The 20,924-nt window shown below is 32.6% G+C and overlaps 2 protein-coding genes across 3 annotated transcripts in view; both read right to left on the bottom strand.

Annotated features, from left to right (window-relative positions):
* Positions 1-20,924, bottom strand: part of LOC132059268 (uncharacterized) — a 56,827-nt gene that overhangs the window by 2,072 nt on the left and 33,831 nt on the right. Inside the window, exon 1 of one of the 2 annotated variants that reach the window (XM_059451832.1) lies at positions 1,792-2,176. The exons of the other annotated variant lie outside the window; for it this stretch is intronic. Coding sequence (XP_059307815.1) covers positions 1,792-2,118 — 327 coding nt within the window. The 5' untranslated portion in view covers positions 2,119-2,176. Of the gene's footprint in view, positions 1-1,791; positions 2,177-20,924 lie in introns of those variants that run through there. 2 annotated transcript variants of the gene reach the window in all.
* LOC132059269 (uncharacterized) lies at positions 16,131-18,116 on the bottom strand. The gene is given in 3 exon segments (XM_059451834.1): positions 16,131-16,594; positions 16,596-16,778; positions 17,686-18,116. Coding segments are annotated over 3 exon segments (798 nt in total). The 5' UTR covers positions 18,013-18,116; the 3' UTR covers positions 16,131-16,306.

Raw genomic sequence — 20,924 nt, 5'->3', positions numbered from 1 at the left:
CAACATGAGCCTCCTATATAAATGGCTATGGAGGTATAACAGCAAAAGATGATTCTCTGACAAGGAAGGTTGTTAACATCTATTTTTGTCCATGCCAACGATATCTGGTGTACGCCCTTGGAAACATATATAGAACTTATAGGAATAGTTTAAAGAAAACATTTACTATAAAGTGGGAGATGGATGGAAGATTAATTCATTGGCTGAGGCACACTCCTTGATAGAGGAATCCATGATCATTTTAGATTTACCTCGTCCCTTGAATTTACTATAGTCAAATGCAAAGGAAATGGTAGTGGGTAATTTAGCTTCAAACGGTAGTCTAGACCTTCGCCTTGTCAACAACTACGGAGATGTAAAGCCCTTACCAAAGTTTCCAGTTTGATTGGATAACTCTACATGAAGCTTGCCTTACTCAAGACAATTTGAGGAAAAAGGAATCCATTCAGTGCATCAGGTGCAAGAGGCTAGCTATATGTGTGAAAGAGACGTGGAAGATCCTAATCATGTGTCCTTGTATAGTGGCAAGGTACTTGTGGTATATGTTAATACATCTGGATTACAATGGGTAATGCCTAGACCCGGAATTGCAATTTGTAACATTCTTCAATTGGTTTGGAAGGAAGCTACAGAAATCTAACAGGAAAATTTGGAACACCATTCAAATTTAAATCTTGTAAACTATATGGAGGAATGGAATCTAAGATGCTTTATTGGTATATGTTTGTCCAGGCCATGGAATCAATGCAAATGTTTCACTACTCTTGCTATTTGGTGTAGCTTTAAGTATGCAAAATAATGTAAATATTCTGACCATCTGATTAGTTACATATAACTTAGGCATAATACATAAACATGCCCTCAGCCGGCAAGTATGACCTCCAACTTTGGGTGTGCACAAGTTTCATAAGTGACATTCTAACTTCATTATGTCCTCCGGACCAAACCAACAACCCCAACCCCCAACCCTTGACCATCCCACCCCCGAACCTCCACTCGCCACCCTATCCCCCAATAGTGTTTTGCTAGATTACACTTAAATAATTTTTAAATAATTTTTTTTTACTTACTTTTCCAACAATAAAAACATAAATAAGAAACCCACTTGTTTTCCGAGAAAACATTTTCTGGGAAAATTGTTTCCATGAAAACATATTCCTTCATCACCAAACACACCCTAAAGATCATCAACAGTCGGGGACAGATGTAACTTGATGATCTGAACCGAGTACTTTCCACGTGGGGTATAAATTAATTTGTAAAAATCTATTAAAATTGTAACAAATAGTAGATATGAACCCAGACCCTCGCCCGCCCACCCACCCACCCACCCACAAAGGTAAGGTATGTGTGCATCCCTCCACCCCAGACCCTACTTGTGGGACTACACTAGGTATGTTTGTTGTTATTGTTAGTAGATATGAACCCATAATGGGTTCAATTCAAAGAAACTTAAAGATTGAACGCCTAAATTCTGTATAGCACTAAAAGGGGACAAAGGTATGTACTACCCAAATTCAATTGAGCCAGTGAAACATTCCAAAAAAGGAGGACTGTCAACAGTAAAAACAAAAAAAAACAAAAAAAAACTAGCCACTAAAAGGGGACGAAGGTATGTTTGAGCTAGTGAAACATTCCAAAAAAGTAGGGACAAGGAACAAGAAGAAGTTACTTCAAGAACTCTTTTTTGGAAGGAAAAAAAATAAACAAGAAGTTACTTCAAGAACCCCTTTTTTGGAAAAAAAAAAAAAAAAAAAGAAAGAAAGAAAGAAACAACAAGAACTTAGTTACCTCAAGAACCCTTTTCAAGAAATGAATTGTAACAGCAGATTTAAGCAACATAAACCTTGTTCCACCATATTGGTACAGAAAAAATGAAGCAAAGCCCATAACACAAGCTGGTGCATATAGTATAAACATCCCAAGTTTGCTAGACATTTTTCTCTGCAGAAAATTACTAGAAGAAGCAGAATTAGTATTCACATTCCAAAATTTGGAGTACTGTAAATGCTTCCCTGTAATTTCAGAGATGCCCAAATAGGCCATAAACATAAAGGTCACAACAGTAATAGCTGTGATGACCAAATTTGGCTCTTCAAACACAAAGCTTTGGAACATTTTTGTTGTACTTTTTCAGTTTTTCTTTGTCTCAATATCCAAACCAGATGGAGACCTACGTAGCCTATTTATAATGTGAATTTGTGTGTGTAAATATGAATTGAATATCATTTTACGTCATTTTCCCTAGAATGAAAAAGAAAAAGAATATTCATTGATTTTCTTGTCCTCGTTGTTCAAATCTTTTTCCGTCCCACTTAAATTTTCTCCAACACATTACTAAAAATACTTGTCCCAAAATATTTATTCATTTAAAAAATTAAAATAGAATTAATTATAATTTTTCTATTTTATTCTTAACATTAACTGCTTTTTAAAGTAATCAATATTGATTACAATGCATTTTAATAGAGAGAGATAAGTGTAATGTAGTAAAATATATTGGTATTTATGATTTTTTAAGAAACGTGTAAATAGAAAAGTGGACAAGTAATATGAGGCTGAGGGAGTAAGAGAAAGGGTAAAGGTGTAAATATATTTTTTTGCGATTTAGAGCAGATATACCCCTCGTTAAAAAAGTGATGCATATACACACATGTCTTTACATTAATTGTGCAAATATACCCTTTTCGTTGACTATATTTTTAAACAAAAAATCATTTAACTTATCTTTTAGTTAAGAAAATGTCACGTGGCTTTAAAAAAAAAATTAATCTACCCATTTTTTTGCCATACTTATTTTTTTTAATATATGAAATTTGTGTGTACAAATATGAGTTGAATCTCCTTTTACGTCATTTTCTGACGAATAAAAAAGAAAAAAGAATATCCATTGATTTTCTTGTCCTCATTGTTCAAATCTTTCCCCGTCCACTTAAATAAAGAAAGGGTTTTTCAGAGCGCTGTTTTTAAATAATAGGCGTTTTCGGTGACAGTATTTTCCAAAAATGCCGGGGCGATACGTCGGCGATTTATCTCGAAAGGCGTACGCTCTCCAATTCCCTTTCCCCTCACTGTTCGTCTCGGCGCCAGGCTAAGATTTTTGGGGTGATTTCTCTCTTTTGTCGGTGATGGCGTAAGCGCGGAATAAAACTTCTTCAAACTAAACGAAATTTGTTAAATAAGTTGATTTCCTTAATATAATGCCCAAATTCTCAAAAGTCAACATGTGTTAATATTTTTTTCCTCAAATGTTTTAAAAAGGAAGCTCGAAACATTAAATTTAAAAAGTCAATACCTTTTTTTATCGATAGAATGCCTAATATACATTCTTTTCCAATTATTTATCTTTGGCCTTCTACTATCTCAAAAAAGTAACGAAAAAAATCTTGAAATATATTGTACTTGTAAGTAGCGTATAATAGATTGTTCTAATTAGTTTTTTTTTCTTAAACATATATATATATATATATATATATATATATATATATATATATATATATATATATATATATATATATATATATATTTTACGTTATTTCACCTATTTAAAAGTATTTATTATAATTATATCATTTTATAAAATACTAAAAATTAAAACCCCCGGTACTTACGCCCGACGTGCCGTTTTCGGCGAGCACGGGCCTCAAAAAAATATACAGGGCGATGGATCGAAAGTCTCCAAGCGTAAAACGCGTAATTCCGCCTACGCCCGTCGCTTCTTTAAAACAATTTGTTAAATAGATTGAACTCTATATATATATATATATATATATATAAAATATAAACACTTAAAGGCAAAAAAGTGTAGATATATTCCTTAAAACACGTCGCCCGTGATTTAGAGCGAACGATATATCTCTCGTTAAAAAAAGAAAAAGATAAAAGCGGTGTAGATATATATCTGTGATTTAGAGTTATATTAATAATAAAAAAGTGATGCAAATATGCACTTTTCTAACTAATTTTTTTTTTTTAAAAAAGATCATTTAGCTTATTTTTTAATTAAAAAATATCACATGGCTTTAAAAAAATTAGTCAAGCCGTTTTCTTATCATACTTATTTTTTTAATATATGAAATTTGTATGTACAAATACGAGTTGAATGCCCTTTTACGTCATTTTCCGAAGAATGAAAAAGAAAAAGAATATCCATTGATTTTCCGGTCCCCATTGTTCAAATAAGCCCCATCCACTTAAATAAAGATAAGGGTTATAGAGAAATCTATTTTATTTTTTTTGGAAAAAAAAAAAAAAAGAGTAAAGGATTGCGGAATATGATTTTTCTAGTACTCCTTGTTGGTGATAATACAATAATATTACAATTACAATTGAAAAATAAAATGAAGAAATAAAAATATCTTCTACTGAAAGCGGATATCTCGCTCTCTTTAAGCGAGATTCAAGCCCACCGCAAAGAATTCTACCATTCAAGAAGAATCTTTTCGACTTGTCCCCTCCAAGATACAAAGCACTTGATCACGTCGTATAACTCAACAAACTCTCGACAAGATGTTGAGTCCAAGCTCCACCAAAAAGAACACCTTCCTTCAACTAAAAAACTCTTTTTTTTTAACTTACTTTTTCATACACTATATTTTTCTCTATATCCACAAAGTAAGGATGACAAACTATTTATAGTTGAAAAATTCATCCTTGAATTAATTGGATGAAAAGAATGGATTAAAGGGACAATAAAGTGGTGTGAATATGGAGTACTAAATGTGATAATGGGAAGATAAGTTACAAGGTATAATTGCATGGTCAGACGTGTGAGGAAATGAAAGACCAATAGGAAGAGACCATTACTGCCTACTATTACCCCTATAATCGAAAGCTTAAATGGCCATATTATGGTACCAAGAAAACGTAAGAATTGAAAAAAAAAAGTTTGTTTTCACCTTAATATTACAAACATGAATGGTCAAACAAAGCATGGGACACTTTAATATCAATAAAATAATATTAAAATGCTCAAAAGACCTATCAATCCCCCACTCAATTTAATATTATACAAGAGAGTTTACTACCCAAGGAAGACTATTATGCATAATGAAGGTGTGCTCGTGATTGAACCTCCATTTAGTAAAACAATAATCTTTAATCCGAGTCGTAGTAGTCTCGGACTTGAACTATGATTTGCTTTAGTGGAAATAAAGAATTATTGCTTACACATAATAATCAAGGTGTTAACAGCTTTCATAGCCGGCGCACATTACGGCCTTGTGCTATCCGGTTTCATGAGTGCTTTTGAGAACGAGCCCATTCCCATGTAGGAAGAGGCCTACTTCCACACTCATAGGTGAAATCACAAGGTGCTTGTAACTTAACACCCCACTCATACGAGCTACAGAATTTCATTAAGAGTTCATAAACTCAACCTCCACAAACGTACAGAATAATGCACCCACACCATAGGGAGGGAATAAATAAAATAGTGCATTTTCTCAAAAGTCATCATATGATTCTTTTTCCATCAACCGGTTATAGGATCTACTAGTCCCCGGGTCGGGTTTCCTCATATACGACTCGCTGAATTTATGGGCTTCAATCCCATCCCTCGATGCTGCTCCGGACCTTTTCTCTTGCCAAGGCCTTGGTTAGTGGATCCGCAAGATTATCACAAGATTTGACATAATCAACGTTAATGGTACCATTTGTCAAATATGATCTCACAAGATCGTGTTTTCTCCTTATAGGTACGGATTTACCGTTATAATAACGGTTTTGAACTCTACCAATTGCGGCGGTGCTATCACAATGAATTAAAATAGGAGGAATTGGTTTTTCAAAATAAGGAATTTGAAATAATAAATCTCTCAACCAATTCGCTTCTTCACTAGTCGAAGCTAAAGCAATTAGTTCAAATTTTCCACGGTAGTAGTTAGCAATAATAGTTTGTTTTTTGATTTCCAACAGATAGCACCACCCGCCAACGTAAAAATATAACCGTGGTAGAACAGAATCACCGTATAAAGTGTTCCAACGCATCGAAAAGCCTTCAAGTACAAGCAGATATTTTTTATAAAACAAGTCATAGGTTTTTGTACTAACTAAATATTTCATAACTCTCGTTATGGCATGCCAATGTTCATTACCTGGCTTGCTTGTAAACCTGCTAAGTACTCCAACTGCATATGCAATATCAGGCCTAGTGCAATCAGTCACATATCTCAAACTTCCAATTAAGCTAGCATATTCCTTTTGATTTATCACATCATTTTCACTTTGAACGAGAAACAAGTGAATACTTGAATCAAAAGGAGTTACAACATGCTTGCAATCAAGAAAGTTATATTTTTTCAAAATTTTCTCAACATAATGTAGACTGATCAAGGAAAATTCCATCACATGTTTTAGTAATTTTTATTCCAAGAATAAAATTTGCCTCACCAAGATCTTTCATGTCAAAATGGCTTCTAAGAATATTTTTAGTTTCACCAATAACATTCATGTTAGAGCCAAATATCAATAAATCATCAACATAGAGGCAAACAATAACATGTGAATTATTCCAAGACTTATGATAGATGCACTTATCACACTCATTTGTTTTAAAACCATTTTCAATCATGCAGGAATCAAATTTCTCATGCCATTGCTTTGGTGCCTGTTTCAAGCCATATAGGGATTTAGTAAGTTTACACACTTTGCTTTCTTGGCCTGCTTCAATAAAACCTTCGGGTTGTTCCATATAAATTTCCTCATTTAGGTCCCCATTTAAAAAAGCAGTTTTTACATCCATTTGGTGAATATGCAAATCAAAAATTGCAAAGATAAGCAATTAAAAGCCTTATCGATGTAATTCTAGTTACCGGAGAAAAGTATCAAAAAATTCTAGGCCTTCTAGTTGTTTAAAACCTTTAGCAACTAGTCTAGCCTTATATTTATCAACAGAGCCATCCGGTTTTAACTTTTTTCTAAGGACCCATTTACACCCAATTGTTTTACAACCCGGTGGTAAATCAACTAACTTCCAAGTTTTATTGGAAATAAGTGATTCCATTTCATCATTCTGACCTCTTTCCAAAAATAGCATCATGTGAAGATAAAGCTTCTTGTAAATTGAGAGGGTCATTTCCAACATTAAAAACATAAAAATCAGGACCAAAATCTTTTTCTACTCTAGCTCTTTTACTTCTTCTTAACTCAAAATCATCACTTTCTTTATTTTTCAAAACAGAAGTAGAAGAACTAGGTAGTGACAAAATATTTTCGTTAGTCCTATGACCCCCACTATTTTTAGAATCAAATGAAAATTTATTTTCATGAAAAATAGCATCACCTGATTCTATTATTATATTATCTTCAAGACTAAAAAATCTATAGGCTGTACTATTTGAAGCATAACCAAGAAAAGCACAAGTAGTAACTTTTTTACCCAATTTACTTATTTTAGGATCCATTAGCCTTACATAAGCTAGACAACCCCAAACTCTTAGGTATCCCAAATTTGGCTTGTGACCTTTCCACAATTCAAATGGCGTTAATTTTATTTTTTTATGAGGCACACGATTCAACACATAACAAGCAGTTAAAATAGCTTCACCCCAAAAATTTAGAGGGTGCACTAGACTCGAATAAGCATGGCATTAGTCAACTCAACCAAAGTTCTATTTTTTCTCTCCGCTACACCATTAGACGCGGAGAATAAGGTGGAGTAGTTTCATGAATTATTCCCAATGATCTAACAAAAGAATTAAACTCATTAGACTCATATTCACGGCCTCTATCACTTCTAATTCTTTTTATTTTTCTACCAAACCGATTTTCAACTTCATGGAGATAAATTTTAAAATTTTCAAAAGCATCACTTTTATTTTTCATCAAGAAAACATATGTGTACTTAGAAAAATCATCAATAAAAGTAATAAAATATCTATTTCCTCCACGAGTTAAAATTCCTCCAAGTTCACAAATATCGCATGAATTAACTCTAATAATTCGTTTTTTCTATCAACTTGAAAATGAGGCCTTTTGTGATTTTGGCTTTACTACAAGCTTCACATTTTTCAAAATCATTTTTAATCATTGGGATTAATCCTAAACTACTCATGATTCCCACATAACGATTATTAATATGACACAAACGAGCATGCCAAAAATTAGTGGAAGAAAGCATGTAAATAGAATTAGTAACTTTATTCATCTCAACATTCAACTTAAACATCCCATCACAAGCATACCCCTTTCCCACAAAAATATCTTTTTTCACTATTACATATTGATCAGACTCAATAATTTGTTTGAAGCCTGCTTTATTAAGAAGAAAACTAGACATCAAATTTTTTCTCATGGAAGGAGTATAAAGCACATCTTTTAAAGTTAACACCCTTCCCGAGGTAAAGCTCAACTCGACATCTCCCTTTCCAAGCACTCGAGTAGTGTGAGAATCACCAAGCATGATGGTTTGGGCTCCTCAAATGGAGTATACACTTTGAACCAATCTTTGTCATAAGCAGACATGACGGTTTGCACCAGAATCCGCCACCATCCATCAACATTTTCAACCATATTTATGTCTCATTATCACCGCCACAAGTGGCTCTTCGATAACGTTCGCCCGAGGTGTAGGACCACGTTTCCGAAACTTGCAAAATCGAGCAATATGCCCACTCTTGCCACAGACAAAGCATGGTCCTCCAATTTGTGCTTGTTGATTTTGTGCTTGGTTGTTACCACCATTATTTTTCTTGGGAGGTCTACCATTATTTTTCTTGAATATTTTCTTCTTAGGCTTCATAGAGGTATTTTTGTTAGCATTAGGGCGACATTATTTGAAGTAATTAAATTTACCTTATTTGTGACGGGTTGTAAGTTGCTCTCTTCCGTTTGCAAAAGTGCATCTTGGCCTCTTGCCTCTTCCTCCATGCGGATTCGCATAATCAACGTCTCAAGAGAGGTTTCCTTTTGTTTTGTGGCGCATAGTTTTTTGAAATTCCTTCCATGAAGGTGGAAGTTTATCTATTATGCCACAAACAATAAGGTTATCACCAATTTTGATCTCGCCGACCTAAGCTCTCCAACAATCATTATAAAGTCTTGAGCTTGATCTACCACTGATTTGTTGTCCACCATTTGGAAACGAAAAAATCTACTAGCAGCATATTTTTTCGCTCCAGCCTCCTCGGTATCATATTTACTCTGCAACGCTTTCCAAATTTTCTTTGCAGTAGAGTAAGTTCTATCATAATAATCATAAAAATTATCTGATAGACAATTAAGTAAATAATACCGACACTTGTATGAATCTTCATCATACTTTTCAATTTTTTCTTGAAGAGAAATAAGTTCTTCATCATTCATGGAAGAGTTGTCTACTTTATTTGGATTCTTTTCAGTTAACACATAAGAAACATTGAGAAGACTTAAGTAGAAAAGTACTTTACCCTTCCATCTCTTAAAATGAGTACCGTTGAACCGAAATGGCTTGTTAAGATCTCCCACTTTGACATCCGCAGATTTTTCAATTGTAGCCATATGAATCTCCTTAAAATTGTTGGTGATAATACAATAATATTACAATTACAATTGAAAAATAAAATGAAGAAATAAAAATATCTTCTACCGAGGCGCGGATATCTCGCTCTCTTTGGGAGATTCAAGCCCACCGGCAATTCTACCGGTTCAAAATAGAATCTTTTCGACTTGTCCCTCCAGATACAACGGTACTCGATCACGTCGTATAACTCAACAAACTGCAGGACAAGATGTTGAGTCCAAAGCTCCACCAAAAAGAACACCTTCCTTCAACTAGAAAAAACTCTCTCTTTTTTTAACTTACTTTTCATACACTATATTTTTCTCTATATCCACAAAGTAAGGATGACAAACTATTTATAGTTGAAAAATTCATCCTTGAATTAATTGGATGAAAAGAATGGATTAAAGGGACAATAAAGTGGTGTGAATATGGAGTACTAAATGTGATAATGGGAAGATAAGTTACAAGGTATAATTGCATGGTCAGACGTGTGAGGAAATGAAAGACCAATAGGAAGAGACCATTACTGCCTACTATTACCCCTATAACTGAAAGCTTAAATGGCCATATTATGGTACCAAGAAAACGTAAGAATTGAAAAGGCTGTTTTCAGCCTTAATGGCCACAAACATGAATGGTCAAACAAAGCATGGGACACTTTAATATCAATAAAATAATATTAAAATGCTCAAAAGACCTATCACTCCTTATGATTTTTCTAGTACTCCTTCCTGTTCAAAATAAGTGTCAATTAAGTCTTGTTCACCTCCCTTAAAAAATACTAATTCCTAAAAAAATAGATATTTTGACTAAAATATTCTTAATTATAAGACTCTTTGCTTATTTATTACTTTGAGTACATAGGGACAAATTTAAAAAAATAAAGTTAATTTCACCTTAATTTTTATAAATAATCACTTATTTTAAACTAAAATAAAAAAGCTAAGTAGACATTTACTTTTTAACCCGAGGGAGTATAATTTAGTTGACTTGTACCAGGTAGGGACAAAATTAATTCATTTATTGAATTTTCAAAGGGACAAAAACTATATCTTTCCGTGTCCGGAAATTAGTTTGTATTGGCTTGTGGGACCACGTACTTTAATGATAATAGTTCCAAATCTCAACCAAATCAACGGTGACGTAATAATTGGATCGAATTCACACCTGTGATAATAATCTATTGATTAATTGACACTGACATAATATAAATTTTTTTGGTTTTATTAAGAAGGATTCTTGTTGATTAATTGATATTGATATAATATAAATATTTTATCTATTAATGAGGATTCTTGAATATTTGAAACAGAATAATAATGTAAAATATGAGATATTTGGGAGAAACAATGTAAGAGAAATTTAAATAGAAAACTTTTTTACTTTTAATTAAAAGTCCTTATTTAAAGCTTAAGAAAGAAAACCTTTGGATAAAGATTATGTTATGTTTTAGAGATAAGGCATATAAACATCCCTAAAATATGACGAAATTGTCAACTACCCATCTCCATGCATTTTTTTGCGCAGAGTGCCCTTCTTTTGGGGTGGTCTTTAAATTTTGTCCCTCATATTTGAAATGTTTAAATTTTAACGCTTGCTAACACCCATGTTAAAGAAAACGAACCCCGCGCGATTATAAATTTTTAAAAAAATTCGCAAGGCGGGTTTAAATTTTTATGCCGACAACAAAGATACATTTATGGAATTACACATTTTATCTGACCGGCATACTCATGCCTTATGGATTCTTGCATAAGTATGCCGGTCCGATAACTTGATAATTCCTTCACAAAGTTATGCCGGGGGCATACTTAATGGGCAGCTTTTATGCGGACCGTAATTTGTGAAGGAATTATCGAGTTGTCTGGGACCGGCGCTTTATACTTATGCCAAGTCCGCCTATAAGGCATAAGTATGTCCGGCATAACTTTGGTAATTCCTTCACAAGTTATGCGGTGGGGGCATACTTTTAACGGGCAACTTTTATCTGATCCCCATAAACTTTTGAATGAATTATCGAAAGTTGTACGGACCCGATACTTATGCCAAGTCCGCCCATAAGGCATAAGTATGCCGGTCCGGCATAACTTTGGTAATTCCTTCACAAGGTATGCCGTTGGGGGCATAGCGAAATTTAAACTTGCCTTGCGAATTTTTTTAAAAATTTTAAGCTGGCGATGGTTCGAACCCGGAACCCATGGGTTTATGCGAAGCGGCAAAATTTAAAGATTTAAATATGAGGGCAAAATTTAAAGACCACCCCAACGAAGGGCAATTCTAATTGCCCATTCCTACGCGAGGGTCCTATGACCCCCCTAAACTTATATTTTTCATATTATTTACCCACTTGAACTTATTTTTTCGTATTATTTACTCCCTTCACTAATTGCTTAGTAAAGAAAATAAGCTAAAATACGAAGTTTCGATTTGGATACACTGAAGGTGTCAGAAGGAGAAAGAAGTGGTGATTGAAAGTATTAGGAAAGTGTTGATTTATACAAAAACACACCGAGTGTAGTCTCACAAAGTGGAGTCTGGCAGGGTAGAGTGTGCGCAGACCTTACCCCTACATTAGAGGTAGAGGTTGTTTCGAACAGACCCTCTACTCACGGGAAAGTCTAGTTGATTTAACAAAATTGATATTGTTTTGATGATGGATTCCAAAGAATTGTTGTTTAACAATAATATTTTTTACCCCTCTTTTAGGAGCTCTCACCTTTTTGCTCCCTTAGTGGCTCGAATCCACAACCTTCGGGAAAGAGGTGGAGAGTGCATATCATATAAGCTAACCCCTCTTATCAAATTGGTGTTTTACAAGCAATAATTGATGTGAGTTCTTATGTGATAAATTGGACAAGTTAGATTGTCGTCGCGAAATGTTTCCTTTTTGCTCTGATCTAGAACGAATTGGTAGTTAGGGAGCAAAAGAGAAATTGGACGCTGTAAATTGTTCGAAGAAATATCGTGTTAGGTAGTAAATTGCTCGAACAAATATAACATCAATAATGTAGTCATTAAATAGTCTCGTTTAGGGAGAGATTATTCTCTCAATAGTTTTTATGCTTTTTTTAATACTCCCTCCATTTCAATTTATGTGAACCTATTTCCTTATTACTCTCTGCCAAAAAGAATGACCTTTTTCTATATTTGGAAACAATTTACTTTTATACAATGATTTATAGCCACACAAAATATATGTGACTCATTTAACACCACAAGTTTAAAAGTCTTCTCTATTTTCTTAAACTCCGTGCAAAGTCAAATGGGTTCACATAAATTGAAACGGATGGAGTATTAATTTTGTCATATGTAGTTCAATTGTCCAAAGGGTGAAAATCACCCCCCAACTTTGCTTGAAAAATCAAACTCCCCCTCAACTTTTAACAATAGACATTCTCCCCCCTTTATCATATGTAATATCTAATTTACCCTTGTCATTTCCATCCTCCATTTATGAAATATATTTTTATATTAGAGTAAATCTCACTTTACCCCCTAACATTTAAGGGTTGGGAAACGATACCCCATCCACATATTGAATGAGAACGATAACCCCTTTCTGTATTATTTTGCAGTGAGAATTTGCTTTTTTTTGAATATAGATTTTTTTTTCTTTCTAGAATTAAATTACAAAAATATATAACTCTTACTATTGTCCCATTCACCTATTCCATCGAAAATAATGCACTTATCTTTTAGAATATAAAAGCTACTTGGAATAATTTGTTAATAAATTTCAAGCTATGTGGCATTCGTTTTATCAATAATTTTTCATACCATAAGTTAATAACAAATGTTGTATCAATAGTTTTTTCTTCCTTAATTTTAATTGGTTGGATATCATTGGTGTTTAAAGATTTAGATTTTTTGGAAAAGGATTGCATGAACTAAAATTTGAAAAATTGTTGGTTTCTCTTAAAGAGCTATGCTGTTTAGGACATCTTTCGGACCATTCGATACTTCTATTTAGGACATATAAATATCATTAAACGTGTGCGTTTTATGCCAAATTTTGATAAAATTCTACTCTCCATACCAATTGATATGAAAATTTTGACTAGACACAGAGTTTTAAAAAAGAACTCTTAAAATTTGTGGTCTAAATTAAATTATAAAATATATGTATGACTATAAATCATCTTATTAATAGTAAAATGAAAATTTTAAAATTATATTACTCTCTCCGGTTCAAAATACTAGTTCATTTAACCTTTAACACACTCTTCAAGAAAATACTAACTCCTAGCGTGAAATTTATTAACAAATTATTCTAAGTAGTTATATCCTAAAAGATAATTACATTATTTTCAGCGGAATAAGTGAATGTGACAGTAAAAAGAGTTATATATTTTTGTAATTTAATTCTAGAAAGAAAAAAAAAGATCTTTATTCAAAACAAAAAAAAACTCTCACCTGAAAATATTACCTAAGGGGGTTATAGTTCCCATTTAATATGTGGAGGGGGTATCGTTTCCCATCCCTTAAATGTTAGGGGGTAAAGTGGGATTGACTCTTTATATTATATATAGTTTTGTTTTTTTAGCCTATGAATTTATAGATTCTAATTTAAGTCAATTATCTATAAATACAATAGTCTTTTATGAAATTGTCGTAAAATCTAATGATAGTTACTTCAATATTATATGCATTAAGTAATGCACATACCTATGTACATACTTAATGCACAAACCTATGTACATAAAATCTAATGATAGTTACTTCAATATTATATGCATTAAGTATGTACATGTGTATGTGCATACTTAATGCACATACTTATGTACATAAAATCTAGGGATAAGGCACTGTTACCCCCCTGTACTATACACAAATTTGCTACGACACACCTTACCTTTCCTAGGGTCCTATTACCCCCCTAAACTTATTTAAAACGGAATAATTACCCCCCTAAACGCTGATGCCCACTCTCATATGGGAGAGTGACATACACTCTCCTTGCCACATGTGTATTTATTTATTTTCTTCTTTTTTTTTAATTTTTTCAGCTTACGTGTTAATTTTTTTAAAAATAAAAAATTAAATTTTCATTAAAAAAAATGAGTTTTAAAACCCTTTTTTTTTTAATTTGAAAATTTGATTTTTTTAAACCCATTAAAAAAAAAAAAAACTAAAAACATGGATTAAAAAATTGAATTTTCTTTTAAAAAAATGATTTTTAAAACCCTTTTTAAAAAAAAAAAAATTGAAAATTTGTTTTTTTTTAAAACCCGTTTTTGAAAAAGAAAAAAAAACTGAAAAATGATTTTTTTTTTTTTAAATATGGAAAAATGGATTTGTTAAAAATATGGAAAACTTGATTATTTTTTTAAATGTCTTTAAAAATCTTGATTTTCATGATTTCATTTTCTTAGTACACTTTTATTTTTCAAATAAAATCCGGAAAAGTGTTTTTCTTGCCAAAATGTGAAAAAAACTGAATTTTTATAAAATTTTGAAAAAATTAATTATTTTCTTAACATGTGGAAAACCCGTTTTTTAAAACTAAATGTGGAAGACTAGATTTATTTTCAAATTTTAAGAAAATGCATTTTTAAGAAAAAAAAAATTAGGTTTCCCTCTTTTATGTTTCTCACTCTCTCAAAGAGAGTGAAACACACTCTCCTTGCCACATCGGCGTTTACGGGGTAATTATTCCATTTTAAATAAGTTTAGGGGGTAATAGGGCTCAAGAAAAGGTAAGGTGTGTCAGAATGTAATTTTAGGTATAAGTACGGGTAAAAAGATAAGTTGCCTTTATCCCTAAAATCTAATGATAGTTATTTCAATATTATATGCATTAAGTATGTATTTCTGATAACGGAGGGCAAAAGTGCTCTATTTCTGATAGTTCAAAGCTATTTTTGGCCCGTTTCTGTTCTTAAAATAATGTGAGATCCAAAATATAATTTTGACTATAGAATATCGAAAGGTATAAAGGCTCTAAAGAATAATAGTCCTAATTTGTTCTTTGAGAAAAGTAAGCGCAGCTCCTTGACAACACAATTAATTTGGGAGAATATCAAATAAGTTGACACATTCTAGTTAATTAAGATGATTTAAGAAACATGTTATTCGTATTTTTATTGTAGCAGTTCAAAGTCAACCTTTTCATAATCCATTCCCCAAAGAATTAATATCAAACAAGCCAAGAGAGTTGCGTCTGAACAATTGTAAAAGTGAAAGAAAACCCCTCTAAATTTCACAATAATTTTCCCTATTTTAGGAGTTAAAAGTGGTAGGTTTCGCCGTGTCTAAACACGTGCTGCGAGTAATAATTTTTCCTCTAAGCTTAACAGATAAAAAGAAATCGCATAGTGTTTGTTGTTACAATTGAAATTTAAACCTTGGACTTGCAGATTTTTCTAACTTCATTGAGCACTTCGCCACACCTTTGGATGGTTAAATCTCGCCATAACATCATTAAGAAAAGTGAGTCCTCCTTTTGGTACAATAGCACTTTGAGGGGTACTATATTCTCTCCCACTTAAGAATAGTCTTCCCCTAATATAAAAGTAGGTATACTTGTGCTTTGGAACAGGTGAGGATATATTTTCTTCATGTTCTTCTCAACTTCCATGTTGCCATGTCGGTCGAATGGTTCCGCCAAAGAACTTCGACCAATTTTTTTAGTTACATAAACTCAAGCACAAGCCAAGATATATTGAAGACGAGTATGAATGTGTACCCCTTACAAAATCGTTAACTTTTTATTAAGATGCAATATTTTAATTTGAAGGATCTTTACAAATTAAGAACCCATGATTATGCTATACTTGGTCAACATAGGTACATAAACAAAAAATGAAGGTCCCTATATAAAGTAGCCTAAAATATGTAAGGAATAAGTGCCTTGATATCCTTTGGAAAATCATCAAACTTTGACTCGTACCATCTTCTTGTAGCAATGCTCCTTCCCATCAAGTAAAAGGTAGTGCCCAAAGTGAAGGAAATAGCATATAAGGTTTGAGAAGTGCAAGAAATTCCTACAAAGATAAGAATCTCAAAGAGATAGTGTGGGCATATGGCAAAATTGAATAGGCCACCTTGAGAAATTTTGTACTCTTTTTCACCCTTTGGTCTCAATTTAGAAAGCAAATAATGATGGTATAAGTTTGCCTATTATACCAACCAAAAATATTATGAATCCACCATACTTGAGATCAATTGATGGCTCTGACAAACCTTGAGTTAGGTGTTGACTATAAATCATGGTAACTGTGGAGAGGAAATAACAAAATGATATTGTAATTGTAGCTTCAACATCCATTGAACCGCTGTATTTGTGAACAAATAGGACCTGGCATCAAAAAAGCAAAAGCATTACAATTTGTTCAAGATAAGTTAGCAGCTTCAATCCTGAAATACCTATTATAACAACTGCATGTAAAAGAGACTCGTTAGTTTTCCCAAAAGTTAACAGGGCATACAAATTTTTAATTTGGCTTTGGGGCACCAATAGTTCGGATTCAACCTTGAAAGTTCCATTTTGGAGGTAAAACTTTCATTATCAAAGACAACTACATTCTCAGGGCTCGAGACCTATGTTGCTCTGACTCTCTAAAATGATGTCGCATCTGTGTTGGATCCTCCGAAAATGCACTATTTTTGAAGAATTCGATACGGACCTGGCGGTGCTTTTAAAGAGTCTGAGCAACATAGCTCGCAAACTCTGATTAGCGAGGGAAGAGTATTTATTTCTCCACCATAATCTTTAGTGGCGTTAAAAGGACACATTAATTCACAAGTACCCAACTACGTAGTGGTGGACCTTGTTGTTCTCAGGTTTAAGAAGCATAAGGCTATAATTGGGGCCACAATCATGTCTGGTGGCAATAACACTTTGGCATATGGTTCAAATTAGCTCGAATTGTAGTTTAAATGATGACCTCTTGACGACAGGTTTGTTCCTTAGGATTTAATACATATTTTAAGTATATTGTTATATGCTTGAAGTTAGAATGAGTTTAAGTTGTATGCACTAACGTCGTTGTAAAAAATACAAACTGGTCACTTAGAACGTAGTTATATTTACATCTAATCTTAATAAGCATTGGTAAAAATGATCACTAACTTGTCATCACGAGTTAAAATACATTGATAGCATTTAATAAGTTTTTACACTGTCGGTATTTATAACATAAATCCTAATAAAAAAGCAAATTAAAAATAACAAAAAGTATATAAAGAGACTAGTTGAACAGTACCTCAAATACTCTCTTGAAGAAATGTATGGTTAAAGCAGAACACACCAAAGCAAGCCTTAAATCCCCATCTGGGAAAATTGCAAAAGATGCAACACCAGCAAGAAATGCAGGACTATACGACAAAAGCATGCCTTTTTTACTCTCAATTCTTGCCTTCTCATTTTCACTTTTAGTTGTTCCAATGAACTTGGAATACTGCGCATGCTTCCCTTTGATTTCCAAGAATCCACCATTTGCTAATGAAGCAAAGCTTATAACAGACATTATATTAATAAACAAAGATGGGGGTGGAGGGTATAGAAATTTCAACAATGTAGACATCACCATTTTTCAATTTCTTGAAATGTAGTATTTTTTTTCCAGATGTTTAAGGAAATATGTGTATGTGTATATAAGTAACAAGACACCCTAATTTTTGTGCTACGAGAAATTTTATTATGTGTGAGGCATGCCACGTAATACTTGTGTGAGGACTAATATGTGAAGTCTGGGCCCCAAAAGTGGCCAAAAATTATTCACCTATGACCCACCTGGACTATTATTCTCTCGTTCTCTGTAGCTATTCCTTCACGTAAAAACCACCCCCTACCCAGCAAAAAACCCCAGCCGTGTTCCACCATGTACTAACCAAACCCTATCTCACAATTTCCTTTTTGCTAATATTTCAGAATCGCAAAGAAAAAAACACTAAATTATTTATTTTCATTTTGTTTGCAGATTTTTTCTTTGCTATATAGATTTATACATACATAAAAGTTATAGAATAACTATATGTATAATTCGATTTCATTAGTATTAGCACTTTTTCCATAATCTCATGCTTCCTAACATGGATAAACATATTTTAATTCTTTTTTTTTTCAGTGTCTTAAAATCAATTTTTTGAATAATCTTAGAAACAAAGTGCAATTTGTTTGGAGTTTCATATTGTCTTGGAATTTTTTGTTTGTATTTATATTGCTTGGTGCTAAGGTGGATAATGGTTGGAGTTGTGGCTAGCTGAGGGTGGCTTTGTGCTTAGTTACAAGATTCCTTTTTTAACAAAAAATTGGATTAGAATTGATTTTGGGAAGATGAGAGTGTGTGTATGTGTGAGATGGTGTATGTCTGTGAGAGATAGCTAAATCCTAAAAGACCAAATAATAAAAAGAATAGGATCTTACTGGCAAAGTAGACGGTATATAAAGTAATTTTCCCGTTATTTTGCTAACACAGTGCGCAAAAAATGCCATTATACTAAGTAGGGGTATATAAAGGAAATCGATAAACAGAACCAAATTGATAAATTAGTTAATTGAAAAAAGAAAAGAAAAAATGATTTAGAGGAAAAAAAATTGATCGTAACTGATTTGACTCGATTTAAATAAAAAACAAGAGGCCAAATTAAGACAAACCAACCCAACATTATATATATTCAATTTCTTAAAATTATAATCTACTTTGTAAATATTTGTTCTGAACTTCGTCATAGTTTTTGTTTCTTAACATTTTAACACAATATTTGGCCTTGACAACAAAAAGCAAACTAATTTTGTTATAAAATGTTTCACATCGAACCAAGAAAAAAAATCAAATAATTCAAAAAAAAATCGAAAAGACCAATAAAACTCGATTTTATAGATTTAATTTTATTTATAGATATAAAAAAATCGACACAATTGGTTTGATTTAATAAATAAAAAACCCGAGTAACTCAGATATATTTACATGTACCAAGCATGAAACGAATAATATAAATATATGCATGAATACAAAAAGAATTGGGTAAAAAAAAATGACTAGAAAACTAATTTAGAAAATGAGAGTGAAATAAATAGAGAAGAGGAGGGCTGATGACGAATGAAAGGTGAGGTTGAAGAGAGAAATAGCACTAGTAACGAGAGAGGGTCATAAAAGTGGGACCCATACACTTTTTTTCAATAAAAAATTATCCTCACATGCCAAGTAATACTTGTGTCTCACCCATCATAAAGTTTTTCAATTTTAAGGGCTACAATTATGTGAGTAACAGATTTGGAGAGATTGAGGGAAAGAAGGAATCCGCGACTTTTGAAAGACAAAAAAAAAAAATAACCAAACTAAGAAAAAAAAAAAAAAACATTAGTAGGATTCACGCACTAAATTTGTGCGTGAAAGGACCAAATTGCAAAAGTGCAAATTGGGCCTTTCACGCACAAATTTAGTGCGTGAAGGGGTAAAGCCCCTAATCATTGCATTCCTTCCATTTCTGATTCAATGGTTGTCAATTGTCATAAGAGGAACAACATTCTTATGTACCACAAGTTTCATGATTTTTAATGCAACAGTAAGTAACCCTGTTTAAACGGAGTTCGGAACCAAAATGACTCAATAAAAAATTAAGTGAATCAAAATACCCAACAAAAAAAAAAAGTTACAAAATTACCTTTATCGCAGTAAAATACTGCACTAAAGCAGTCCATTAACTGCTTTATACTGCGCTAAAGAATTTTTTTTTTTTTGCATAGCGCAGTATTTTACTGCGCTAAAATTTTTTTTTTTTTTTTGCATAGCGCAGTATTTTACTGCGCTATAGCTAGCACTAAAAAAATTGACATTGAAATCTATTGCGTATTAGAAGTGAAATTGACATTCACAGCTACATTACCCCGGGATTTTTACGTTGAAATCTATTGCGTATCATCATCTTATAAGTAAATAAAACTGAAAATTTCAGGCCAATTTGGGGGAAAATTGAAATTGAATGGGATAAAAGGTATTTTTTTTTAAATCGGCTCGGCCAAACCGCCTTGCGGCCGTTTGTCCGCATAGATCTCCAAAAAATACGCAAGTTCAAAAAAAAAAAAAAAAAAACGGACGTCCGAGCGCAAAGTTATGACCATCTAAAGTTTGACCACTTTACAACTAGTTTTTCTCCCTATATTTTTTAGAATTATATTTATATTCAAAATAAAGTTATCTCTTGATTAAAAAATAACACGCTTAAATTAAAATCTTAAAAAATAAAACACCCTAAAGTTTCCAAACAAAACTTACTTCGGGTACCTTTTCAACCCCTAAAATGACTATCTGAACATTTACGTATCCTTGATGTATTGAGCCTACATTATCAGAGCGAGAAAAATATCAAAGTTCTATATAAAACATTGACGTTTCGGAGTCTTGACACACGACTAATCGTTGGTCAAAGTATGAAAAAAACACTAAGTGTTACAAAAAAAAAAGTTTACCAATTTTTTTTTTTTTTAGTGCTAGCTATA

The sequence above is a fragment of the Lycium ferocissimum genome, chromosome 6 (assembly GCF_029784015.1).
Source record: "Lycium ferocissimum isolate CSIRO_LF1 chromosome 6, AGI_CSIRO_Lferr_CH_V1, whole genome shotgun sequence".
Taxonomy (NCBI): Eukaryota; Viridiplantae; Streptophyta; class Magnoliopsida; order Solanales; family Solanaceae; genus Lycium; species Lycium ferocissimum.
Note: the sequence above shows the minus strand (reverse complement) of the source record. Positions and strands in the feature narration are given on the sequence as shown.